Source organism: Pinus tabuliformis, chromosome 2_1 (genome assembly GCF_031772625.1).
Source record: "Pinus tabuliformis cultivar Carrire ecotype Pingquan chromosome 2_1, CPIR1, whole genome shotgun sequence".
Taxonomy (NCBI): Eukaryota; Viridiplantae; Streptophyta; class Pinopsida; order Pinales; family Pinaceae; genus Pinus; species Pinus tabuliformis.
Window position 1 is genome coordinate 909,996,295 of NC_142299.1, and position 13,217 is coordinate 910,009,511.

General features: G+C 44.4%; 1 protein-coding gene across 1 annotated transcript; it reads right to left on the reverse strand.

Moving 5' to 3' along the window:
- Positions 1–2,339: 2,339 nt before the first annotated feature.
- On the reverse strand, positions 2,340–12,849 carry LOC149203598 (uncharacterized). The gene is made up of 4 exons (XM_089401931.1): positions 12,456–12,849; positions 12,086–12,221; positions 9,247–10,085; positions 2,340–3,784 (listed from the first exon to the last, which is right to left on the reverse strand). The coding sequence occupies exons 1-4, from the start codon at positions 12,847–12,849 to the stop codon at positions 2,340–2,342; spliced, it is 2,814 nt and encodes a 937-aa protein (XP_089258057.1).
- Positions 12,850–13,217: the final 368 nt, after the last annotated feature.

Here is a 13,217-nt window from a genome sequence, read left to right on the forward strand (position 1 = left end):
ATATGGTGAGGACCGGAGGGGCTCGACCATAAGGACCTTTAGGTGCTCGACTGTTAAGGATGCGTAAGCAGGCTCGACCAAAAGGGAGAGGACCCGACAGGGGGCTCGACTGATAAGGACCCTCACCATATGAATAGTGAGTGACTCCGTCCCTCACCCATATGATGAGTGAGCGTTAAAACCCTTTAGGGTGCTCGACCATAAGGTCCGTCAGGGGCTCGACTGATAAGGAGAGGGAGAGGAGAGGAACTTTAGTTGCTCGACCATAAGGGAGAGGACCCGACAGGGGGCTCGACTGATAAGCACGAGCAGGGCTAGCAAGTATCTTAGCTAAGCTAGAACAAGCAAGGCTAGAAGTGGATCAGTCATCGAGTGGATCCAGTGGGAGTGGTGGACCCTTCTCTGTCCTCCGTCTCATCTCCGTCCTCCGTATCCGTCCTCCGTCTCCATCGAGAGGACCCGACAGGGGGCTCGACTGTTGGTTTTATGATGTTAATAGACAGATATGCAGTAAGAGAGAGATTTCATAGACTTTCTTGGGCTTATGTACACGTACCAGATCTGCGTGTCATGTGGCTTCTTCATTGAGGTGATGCTGTAGTCTTGGGTAGAATTTGCGCAATGCGTCGTGGTTGTTGTTGGGTCAAAATGCAGGGATTGGTAGGAACAAATTATGTTGTCTAGGGAAACGAACATGTAATAGCGTTACATAATATTTGTCCAATGGTCACTAGTCCAATTATTTGGGAAGCATCAGTTGCAGAAGTTGAAGGGTATGGAGCATCAAAATGCAGTTGTCTATAACGCGATTTTTTAAAAGTTTTTTTGGCGGTTTTTCTGGTCGAAATCCGGCAGGAAGTTATTGGAATCGCAAGTTTGATAGCTAGTTTCTGCACAATGAAAGCGTCCCAGGAGTTTTCCAGGGTGTTGAATCCAAATATACAGTTAAAAAACCATTTTAACTGCAACAAATCAAGATTTAACCTCAATTTCTTCTGCGGGATTCCGTCACCGAAATCTCCAAAAAATCACATTATAGACAACTCCCATCAAAATTGACAATTGACTCAGTTGTCAAATGCTTACAACTTGCAAATAAGCTATTTTCTCAGTCAAAGCTTTATCACTTTTGTGCCAACATTCTTGAAATAATTATTCCAGTTTAAAACAACAGTACTCGACTCCAGATCGACTGCTCCAGTGAGTTCGTGTTTCATCCAACAGCATACGGCGACCCTTTACTCGATGAAGTTTAACCAGAGGAGAGGTTTCGCAAAATTGTATGGAAAAACCACCAGTTTGAAAATCTACGATCCATATTGATTGCGCCACCCTTCACCTGTTTTTCCAAAACCACCACAAGGACCTAGCGCAAAGTGGTTTATGGTTTTCAAAAACCGCAGTTGGTTTGTCAACGTAAGTCGGGACCCACGTGCATTATCAACTTCCATAGACACTAATGCATGTCCACTTCAGCTCCAACATGGATGCAACAAACAGTCAGGGACCTACATCCGCCATTTACATTTGAATCTTATTAATGTGTTGCACCTTTAATTAAAATTCTAATGTATTAAATAACATTGAAAATTAAATGGTTGAGTATAATATTAATATTAATATTAAAATTTTTGATATTTTATGATTGAGTTACGAGACCTTGTTTTAAAAATATATTTTAATTTAAAATAATAATAATAAAAATAAAAGACGAAAATAGTTTTACATTTTTTTTTCCACCAGGAAAAATTGTAATCTTTCATTTATATTTGAAAAATTACATATAGTAGATGTTGCGCAGCATATGCAGTTTGGCTTGTAGCCATGTCGTTTGGCTTGTAGCCATGTCGTTGAAATAATTACATCTTTGGTTGGCACTATGAATCAAAAAGTGTTGATTGTTGGTCTCATACCACGCAGGGTAGTAGTCTGATAATTACTAGAAATGAAATATTTACAATGTAATTCACCCCACAGGGCGAGTGCATAAAAGGTTTGTGGATATCATGCAATGATATATACAATGTAGCTGTCACATGAAACTGTGTGTTCATAAATAATAAACAAAATTTTATAAACTAGGGCCTGTCTGCCCTATGATATGCCTGATCTATGTATGGCCAGTGATAATACTGGTTCTGCTCAGCTCCATTCTGTTCATGTATCAACCACTGACCTCTGGGTAGTAGCGTGGCTGCCTTGGAAAGCCGATCAACGCATTGGTTATATTCCCTGTAAATGTGATGACATGAAATACTGTTAAATTGTGATTTGAACAATATCACTTCATCCAATAAATGTCTAAGAGAATGTGCATGGCAGGCTATGACATTGTTGAGCTAGTTTATTATGATTTTTGAATCACCAAGAGTGATGAGTTCAGCAAAATTATTAGTGCCTCCTCCAAGTCCCAACTTGACACTGAATTTGTGATGTTCATTTAGATGCAAGGTAAAGCCACCTCCACATCCACGCTCTTGCGCTGCTCCATCAAAAAACGCCCAGGGAGTGGTTTTATCGATCGGAGCATGTGCTGTAGGGCGGCGCGGTGCTGGTGATATGCTATCAGGTAATTCGTGATAGGCTGTAATGATTTTAGCAGTCATAACAGGCCCGTTTGCATTCCCATCATCAAATATGATTTTATTCCTTGTCAGCCAGATGGACCAGCAAAACAGCAGGGGAAGGTTTAGCAGTTTAGAACCTGGATTGATTGTGCACCAGTTTTGCCAAGCACTGGATATACAGTCTGCTTCCCATCTACCAGCTTGTAATGGGATTGAGATGGATTCCCAAAGATTTTTGGTAAAATCGCATTTCAAGAAAAGATGGTCCAAGGATTCGGAGTCCTGTTTACAGAGAACGCACCAGCTCGGACCATGGAAAGAGCAATGTGCTAAAAGATCCCCCGTAGGGACTTTATTACTGAGCACACACCAGAAGAAAAGTATAGTCCTCAGGGGAGCATTTAGCTTCCAAATCAAACGCCACCATGCTAGAGAGTTCTCTGGTTGTCTGTGTTCACTGATAGCAAGGTAACCTGCTTTTGGCGAGTATATACCATTTTCAGCCATGCTCCATCTAAGTTCATCAGGACCCTCCATAATTCGGATATGGGATTTTGTTAAAGTAGTTATATAATCATGCCATTCATGGTGCCATTGAGGAGGTAAATCAAGAGCTTCAGCAGACTTCCATCCTTGAGAGAGGAGGGTAGTGTTGTCATGGTCAACAATGTGAGCAATGACAGATATGTCCCTCTGATTTAATAGTAGAATTAGATCTCTCAAGAGACGGTAGCTGGCACCCCCACCTGCCCAAGGATCCATTCCAATGCGGACACTTGTGCCATCGATTATTCGCCATACAAGGTGATTTCGAATGATCGGGAGGGAATGAATGAGAGCTTTCCAAACAGAGGAGATACCTGTGGTATTCCAGGAAGGTAGACGCACCCAATCCATAATCTGCATGGGCCAGATATATTTGTGGAAGGAGACAGTGGTCCAGAGGTTCTGTCCCGTGAGTAGGGTCCATCCCATTTTTGCAGCCAAAGCCTGTGCAAAATGGCTGAGATCTTTAAGGCCCCATCCACCCCATTTTTTAGGTAGTGCAATCTTTTTCCAGCTCACCCAAGCAAAGATCCTTTTATCTTGATGCCCATTCCAGAGGTATCTGCTGCAAATTTGTTGTAGACAGGCCAGTATGTTCCTGGGAATCCATGCAAGGGACATCCAGAAGACTGGTGTGGCCTCCAGCACAGATTTGATGAGGACCAATCTTCCTGCTCGAGATAAAAAACGATGACTCCAATGAGTCAGCCTTTTTTCCAGCTTGATGACCAACCAGATCCAATCAACGATTTTTTGACTCAAGGGCTTAACCCAAAAGCCCAAGTATTTGAAACCTTGATCCAGAGGAAGGATGTTATAAGGAAAGTGGTGCTGAGCAAACCGAGACTCTTGTATGATGGTATAGGCTAGGGTGATGGTGGATTTCCTGTAGAACGGTTGGCTGCCTCTAAGCTCGGTGGGGAGATTGGTTGGAGCTCGGAGCTATGGTGGGAATCACGAGGAAGGTCCCCAAGATTGTGGACATCCTCTCCTAAAAACCAGCAGTGCCACCTTACTGTCTCCTTGTCTCCTTTTTCGTGGTCTTTGCTCCCTTTTAATGCCAAAAACCTGAAATCATCATGTATTAGTCACGTAGATAGAATGCCTACCCTTCTTCCTACAAACAACACGAATAAACCAAGAAATGAATGCATAAGCAATGAAAGATGAATGGTTTGAGCAAAGCAAGTAGGCCAAATGAGCCCAAATTGTACCAAAAATTGGGGCTCATCATCACCCCCCAGCTAAACTATTTGCTCATCCTTGAGCAACTTAGTCCAAATCTTCATCCTTCATTGCTTTCACTGCTTCCCTTACATCCCAAGGCTCTGTGGTAGTGTCCTCTCTGTTGATATGGAACCCTGCTTTCCTGTTCACTTCTTCCCATTGTTGACTGTCATCCTCCTCTGTATTGCCTTCAGTCAACCCTAGCAGCAGTGGTGGGCTAAGTTTAAGGCCAATCCAGCTGGCCTGGAGGCTTTGCATGGATTTCTTGTAAAGGTCAACCCTTGCCAAAGCTTCCCTCATCCGAATGGGGGTATGGTACTCTCGGATTTTCAAGCTGTGTGCCAAGGTACTCCATCTGCGTGCACATGCTTGGGCAGCACTTTCTCCTAACAACCTTTTCATTTCTTCAAAGTGAGCTATGGCTTGTGCCTGTTGGTCCATAAATCTCAAGGAAGCTGTGGGATCAGTAGCCAACTGTTGGTGGGCTGAGATGAGTGCCACCGGATCCTCTGGTTCTGCTCGAATGAACAGTGGCTCGCTCACTTCTCGGTTCATGACCGATTTTGCTTCAGCTGCTCTTTGATTCTCGTGGTTTAACCACGAAGCGAACGCCATCAATTGCATATCACCCAAGGCAATATTGGGATCCCAGGAGACTTCATTAGGCAAAGCCAAATTGTGGAGGTAAAACTCTACTAATTTGGCTTTGTCTTCTGACGAACTAGTACTGCACAATTCAGAAAATTGTTGTGGGTTTTGGATATGTGAAATACCTCTTTGTGCCAAGGTGTTTATTTGGAACTGCAGCCATTGATCTTTTAAGTACAATCCATAGGATTTTGCAGGTGGTCTGCACTGTATTGCCTCCATGGCCCAACTGGCCATGCAGGCCAATTGTGCTTCCTTCTGTTGCAACTGTTCTTTTAGAGCTTGCACTTCAATTTTTGTTTGCTGTTCTGCTTCCTGTAGAAGTGTCATTGGCTCTTCAAGACCGGTGGTCAGCTCCTTTTTGCTTTGTTGTTCTTTTGTGATGTATTTGGAGGATGTTCCTGCCCTGCCCTTAGTTCCTGTAGCTGCAATCTCAGCTTCTGATTTTCTTCTTGTAGAAGCACACGTTGGCAGTTAGCCACATGTTTAGCCATGGTGAATTCACTCCTGACCTCCTTGAGTTGCTCTTGTAAAGGGCCTATGTCCGCCACACCCTTTGATTTGGCAATCTGCATCCATGTGTGGGAACGGACTCTTTCTTCCTCTAGTGCAAAAAATAGAGGCACAGTAAATTTCTGCGGTATGATTTTGCCCGCCTCTAAAAAGGCGTAGTATGAACTCAGATTAGGCGAAGGGCTAGGTTCTGGTATATGTTCTCTTTCTATCTCTTCAGGCAGTTCTACTTCACCCTCCCTTGGTGGTGATGAGGGTCCTTCTCCTTCCCTCTTTTCTGTTTCCTGTAGCCGGGCCAGAGTGTCCTGTAGAACATTTTCAGCTTCCTGTAGCCGAGTTTTTTCAGTCAACAGGTCTAACCTTTCTTGCCACGTATTTTTCTTTGGACTCCCCTTCTCGTAGGTGATTGTGATCCTGGAGGGTGACTTTTCCTTGGGAGAAGTAGGTGTATCTTCGATGACAATCGGGCTGCTGGACTGAGGCTGTGGCTTGCCCGTCTTTATCCTAACACTTCTTCAAGCTTTAAAGTATAGAGGGGTCTCCCTCTTCCTCTTTTCTTTTGGCTTAGGTGGCATGCTGAGGCCAGCTAATACAGCTGCTGCCTCCCGTGCCAGAATATCCACCTTCTTCTCTTTGGGTTTCACCTTTCCGGGGTTTCCTGTAGAAGCCCCTGTTTTGGTAATTTTCGGGCTTCCTGGAGAAGACCCTTTCTCTGTCTTTGGGCTTCCTGTAGAAGCCTGTTTCTGCTTTCCTGTAGACACAGGTGTCTCCACCTTTGCTTGCTTAGCTGCCTGAGTTTTGCTTTTTGCTTTTTTTCCTTTGGTACCTGCAAAACTAAAATAGATTGATCTACAACTAACTATGAAAGATGCAGAATTAAACTGGAAGCAGGGAAGAACTAATCTACTCTGCTCAAATGAAATTGCAGAAATGAAACACTAGTCTACGCTTGTAGAAATGAAAGGCTAATCTATGAAAGCAGGAAATGCTAATCTATGAAAGCAGGAAATGCTAATATATGAAAGCAGGAAATGCTAATCTATGAAAGCAGGAAATGCTAATCTATGAAAGCAAGAAATGCTAATCTATGAAAGCAGGAAATGTCTATGCTAGTTTTGCAGAATGGAAATGAAATAAACTACTTAGGAGAAGATTGTAGTGGAAAATAGAAGAAAAGCGACAATCACCAATACTCTGACGCTTCCCCGGCAACGGCGCCAAAAAGATGGTGGGCTTCAGTATTGTAGCAATAATGCTACAACTCCTGGAGCTTCCTATCTCTAATTTTATCAACTCGGTAGTTCGTACAAACTTGGAAGCGACAGTGCTGTATGCACAAGTACTAGCTCTTGTCGCAGCTGTCACTTGGTCAGCTGGCACAAGTCCGCTAGGGCTCAAGCCAACTTCTATATGCTCACAGAAGAAGCTTTATGAGTGATGGACGAAAGCTAACTCGAAGGAGGCTAATCTACTTGCAAAAAGAAACTGAAAGCCAACAAAGCATGAAAACCCTAGTAAACCCTAATTTGACTAGCTAGGCCCTTACAATGCAAAACTGTGAATGAAACTTCTACCAATGATGCCATTACTTGCAGTGAGCTGAAATACATGCATCTAAGCTACTTGCATCTGAAAAGACATGTTTTTGTATTTTTTCATTAAGTGGTTGGATTTATTGTGATGATGCTTTTGATTAGGGTTTGACTGTGCAGGAGCGGTTCGAATGGAAGGAAAGCATGGGCAAGGTCAGGATGGCTAGGAGAGGTCCCAGAGGGTCCCTAGCATCGGTCCACAGAAGTATACAATGTTCGGATGCTCGGTAACCAAGTTTGCAGGCTCCTACAGGATGTCTGCAGGGGATCCTATAGGAAACTAAGGAATTTCTACAGGAAGTCTGCTACCTTCTACAGGATGTGTTGTAGGTGGAAGTTTTGTGTGTTGGTGAAGTGATGGAACGGCTTGGGTGGATAGGTAAGGTGGAGATGGAACTGGTGATGGCTCAGGAGCAGAGAAGTCATATGGAGAAAGAGTGCATGCAGTGGGTTGATGGCTGGAAGGATGGGATCAACGAAAGGTTAAGTAAATGGAGCCACGTGAGTAATGGAAGAGCTGGAAGGTAAACGAGCTGAACAGAGGTCGGTCGAGTGGCTTTAGGTGTGGTTGACAAGAAGAGGAAGGTAATGGAATGGTGTGGAGCAGTGTAGATGAAACAAATTGTCTATGAATGTCACCAAGAACGAGAACTCTTTAACCTATGTTAACTGTGCTATTTTGAACCAATGAACAGCAGTGCAATTTGTGAAAGAAACTCATGCATGGAAGTGGAATGAAGAAGTAATGATCAAGACCAAAGTGCATGGATGGATCTACGACTAAAGTAACTGTTGCAGCTTGCATGGACGTGAAAAGAACTGCGTTTGGTTTTGGTGGTTGGTTCAGACTACACCCCAATCCCTAACAGAGATGGCAGTGAGGTCCTTTCAACCTTTTTCTAGAGCTCCAATGAATTATAACTATCCTCTTCTAACCTAAGCAACTGGAAGTAAATTCACCATAAACTAATCCTATTCAATCTCATAAAAACTAAATCAGCAGACTGTAAATTCGAATTGCATGTCAAAGTAAAGAAACGAAGTGCTGGAACGAAAGGCAAATAACATTACAACACAGAGGAGGTCTATTGCTCTCAGGTTGGGCCCTAACCTGAGAGCTATAGCTCCCTTAGAAACTCAGAATGAGATCAAAATCTGCCTGCCTTTATTCATAACCAAAAATCTGATGTCATGCCAAAACTAGCTTACAAAAAGAACCAACACCGAGCTGTAGCTCGTACTTCGAAATTACAATAGTAATGAAAAAGTTCAAAAAGCCTCTATCAAAGGCTACGGCCTTAGTATTTATGCAAAATGATAATCCAATAGGTTTCCTTGATTTGTGGAGCTCGGCTGTCCAACTGAAGGTTAAACTGCTGATCCTGTAGAACAGTTGTAACTGATGTTCCTGTAGAACGGTTGGCTGCCTCTAAGCTCGGTGGGGAGATTGGTTGGAGCTCGAAGCTATGGTGGGAATCACGAGGAAGGTCCCCAAGACTATGGACATCCTCTCCTAAAAACCAGCAGTGCCACCTTACTGTCTCCTTGTCTCCTTTTTCGTGGTCTTTGCTCCCTTTTAATGCCAAAAACCTGAAATCATCATGTATTAGTCACGTAGATAGAATGCCTACCCTTCTTCCTACAAACAACACGAATAAACCAAGAAAGGAATGCATAAGCAATGAAAGATGAATGGTTTGAGCAAAGAAAGTAGGCCAAATGAGCCCAAATTGTACCAAAAATTTGGGCTCATCATTTCCCTTGATTTGCTAGCATTCCCGTAGCCCTAGAGAAAAGAGAGAGTGCATTTGCAAAAGATGCTAAGTCTCTGATGTTGCCATCAAGGAAAATAAGGACATAATCCACGAATAATAGATGTGTGAGGTAGCACTACCAAGATATTTTAAGCCCGAAAAGTCAACCATTTCTCTTTTCCTGGATAAGGATTCTACTGAGACCTTCCATGACAATAAGGAAGAGGAGGGGTGATAGGGGACAGCCTTGTCTTAGACCCCTTTCAGCATGGAAAAAATGTGATGCATATCCATTAATGAGAACGCTGAAAGTGGTTGAGGTAATGCAGGACATGATCCATTTGATGAAACTGTGGGGGAAGCCCAAGTGCATAAGAAGCATTTTGATGTAAAGCCAACTGACACGATCAAAAGCTTTGGCCAAATCAATTTTTAGTATGATGCCCTTAAGCTTCTTTGACCGAATGGAATGAATGGCTTCCTGAGCCGTGCCTATGGCTTCATGTATCTGTCGGTTCTCCAGGAAAGCAAATTGTTCAGGGGAAATATGCTGAGAGAGGATGGGACGGATCCTATTGGCAATGATTTTAGCTATGATCTTGTATAGACAATTGCAGAGAGAAATGGGCCTGAAATCGTTAAAGGATGAGGGGGAGTCTGACTTAGGGATGAGAGCAATGAATGTGGTGTTCATAGCATCATATAATCTTCCAGTAGTTCTGCATTCCTCAATCACTTGTAGCAAGTCATTCCCCAGTAATTCATAAAAAGCAAGGTAAAATTCGACTGTCCACCCATCTGGTCTAGGGCTTTTGTCCTTTTTGAACCATTTCAGGGTTCCTTCAAGTTCAGCTGAAGAGACAGGGGAGGTAAGATCTGCCTTCTTATCTTCATCAACGAAGCTTGGGAAATGGCCAGCCACTTGGATGATATCTGCTAAATTTTTCCCAGGAGGTGACTTGTAGAGATTTTGAAAGTGAGTGGTGCCCAACTGAGATAATTTGTTGAAGGTGTCAGCCACACCTCCCTCAGGTAAGGGAAGGTTCCAGATGGTATTAGAGACCTTTCTACCCTTAGCATAATTCTGAAATAATTTAGTATTGTCGTCCCCTGCTTTCAGCCACAGAGCTCTGCTCTTCAGACGCCAGGATTCTTCTCTCTCTTTTAGAATCTTCTCCCTGGACTTCTCAAGCTCGATGAGGTGAAGTTTATCTTGTATGGATACAAAACCCTTATTGCTGTCATCCAATAAAATTTTTAGTTCAAATTCAATCTGTGTGAGAGCCTAATCCTCCCTCTGTGATTTTTCTCTTGCCCAGGTAGTAGATAATCTCTTCAACTGGGAGAGATTATGATAGAAACCCTCAGCTAAGGAACGATAACCTGAGATAGGGTTTGTATTCCAGAAGTCAGTGACAAGCTTGATGAATCCAGGGTCTTGTAGCCAGGTGTGATTGAACTTGAAAGGAGATTTTGGCTTTGGGTGGGGACCTAGAATCTCCATGAAAATGGGAGAGTGGTCTGAAACACCCCCCACCCCTACCCATTGTCTATATTTGTGCAGGAACTGCATCAATGGGATCTTGATCATGAAACGATCAAGCCTTCTGGCCAGAGCAGCCTCCCCAACCCTACGATTCCTCCAGGTGGGAAGGGGTTTGTTCATGGGAATATCAGCAAGGTTATGGCGATCTAATATGTTCAGCATGAACTCTGAGAGGTGGTCCACTTGTGCTTGTGATCCCCACGATTCTCCGAACCCCAAAGAGAAATTTAGATCCCCTCCCATGATAATATTATCGGCCGAGACCAAGGCAAGATTTAAAAACTTGTGCCAAAAATCCTCTCGTCTGTGGCAAGGCCCGTAAATGTTAATGATTCGAAGCTCCCGACCTAGCTCAGCAGAAAAAATATCCAACCCTATAAATCCTGTGCCACCCCATGTAGAGAGGGCTTTGATGGATCTAGGGTTATACCCAATGGCAAGTCCACCGGATCGACCTGAGGCTCCCACAGAGTGAAAATGCCAGCCAGGTTTTAGAGTTGCCAGGGTATTAGTAATAGTCTTGGCCTCACCCAGGGTTTCTTGCAGCATGATAATGTCGACGGGCTCAGACTCGAAGAGTCTCCTCAAGGCTAGTTTTTTTGAGGTACTAGCCATACCTCTGCAATTAAACGAGAGACACTTCATGAGGGAACTCACTCCTGGGTATTCATCGCTCTAAGTACCCTATCAATGGAGGATTGTCTTCCAGAAACTATTTCGGCCCCTGCCCGAATAATAGCTTTGGATAGAAAAGATTTGCGGCCTCGAGAAGATTTGGTGGAAGGACCAGGTGTGGAGAGACCAAGCCCTGATGCGGATAACGATGCTTCAGCCTAGTGGGATCGAGAGCACAGATTATATGAGTGAGAGGGTTCAGACCCATCCTCAGAGGATGTGGGAGGGGATGTAGTGACAGATGGGAAGGATGGAGCAGTAGTAGAGAAAAAAGGCGAGGGGATGGAAAGGGAGCAAGGAATGGAGGGAATGAAATGTAGAGGAGATGTTGTAACATGAGAAGAAATACATGATACAGAAGCAGAGGGAATGGGAAAAGAGAAAGTACTTGCTTTCCTAGCGGACTCAACAGCTGCCCTGGATCATGTCATAGGAGGTGACAGAGTTCTGTGGGAGCCTTCTACCTCTTGGGGGGAGACTGCACGAACAAAGGCCCTTTTTTTCGGCATGGGAGGACAATCTGTGCAAGGAGTAGGTTGTTCCTTAGTATCAGCAACTTTGGTCGGAGTATCCAGAGCCTTTTTGACCAGAGGACATTCCTTGAAGACATGTCCAACCTTGTGACACCTCCTACAACGAAATGGAACTCCCTCGTAGTCCAAAATCTACACCCGAGTAACATTTTTCCACCGCAGAGTAATTTTTTCTTCCAGCCCCTCTTTAGTATCAAAATGGACCAGAATTCGTGCGAGGGTTCGATTCTTCGACTCGATGTAGGATCTATAATAATCGAGATAGGTACCAAGCATGTACCCGATCCACACAAATATGTCCTCTAACTAGTACAATAGAGGGAGCCCTAGAAGTCGTACCCAAAGAGGTCCAGCTCCTATATGTTCCCGTTCCGGATCGAACATCGGGCTCCAACGCTTGAGGAGGACCGGGGCCATCTAAATATGCCAGTAGCGGGCAAGGACCAGATGTGTGTATTCTTCCTTCAAGAAGTGTAAAGCAAACCATCCGCGGGGGAGGAGCTGCACCTCCAACAGCTCTTTCAGAGTATTTCCCCAAATTTCTTGAACCCAAAGAGTGAGGCGCTCTGCCAAATATGCCCTTCCCCGGACATGGCCAACCAGGATAGTACTAGATTTATCTGCAATCTCACCCACAGATAACCCTTCACCGAAATTGATCGTAAAATCCTTGGAGGTGGCTCTAATGCACTTTACCTTCTGTTTGCAAGTACATGGCGCGGTGGGATGATCCTGTAAGGGATCCAAGGGAGAGCCCCCTTCCTGATGCTATTGTGATGCCGACTTGTCTTTGATCACCGGGGTCTCAAAACACCCAGACGAAGAGATAGAGGTCGAGGTGGGTAGACCAGAACCCTGGATCGAAAGCCCCACAGATGGGTTTGTGGTTGTGCCTGTCAGAACTTGTTCGCGGAGGGATGGGGAGGGGTGCCTTTGGTAAATAGCCTCTGGAGGGTGGGGATCAAAAGATGGCGAGGACGGAGAGGCCACAGAGAGCAGGTGTAGAGTGCCAGGTGAAAGCGGCGGACAATCAAGGGCTGGGGAATCTATAGAAAGTGTTCCAAAATGAAGGGAGGAGGCAGAGAGCCCCGGGAGAGAGACCACAGGAGCATAGCAGGTCAGAGTGGATACGGCGGGCACAGGAGAAGCAGAATGAGGCCGGCTAGGGTTAGGTCTGCCAAAAATAAATTGACCAGGAAATGGATCCGGTGAATAATCCACCGCCTCGAAGTCCATGTCCACATCCATCCCGAACAGTAGAGAATGGAACCTAGAGACGGCCGACGACAGGAGGCAGCTACAATGGAGGCGAACGTAGACGGGAAGCCAGCCGGAAAAAGGAGCAGCAAGGTAAATTGTCAAGCTGTGGTGAAAACTGCAGAAATTAACCTAACCCTAAACAGAGAGGAGCGAACAGGAGAGGAGCGAAACAGAGCTCCATCCTCCTATCCTTTGGAAAATAGTTTTATATTTATTTCAATAAATGGTTCTATAATGAATCAAGAAACAGTCAGGTTGGGGCAGGAATAAAAAAATTAGAAGGAAGGTTTTTAAAGGGGTTCAGAGTTTGTATACTAGGAGACTTTATAATAGAGAAATCTCTCTGAAACTGAAGA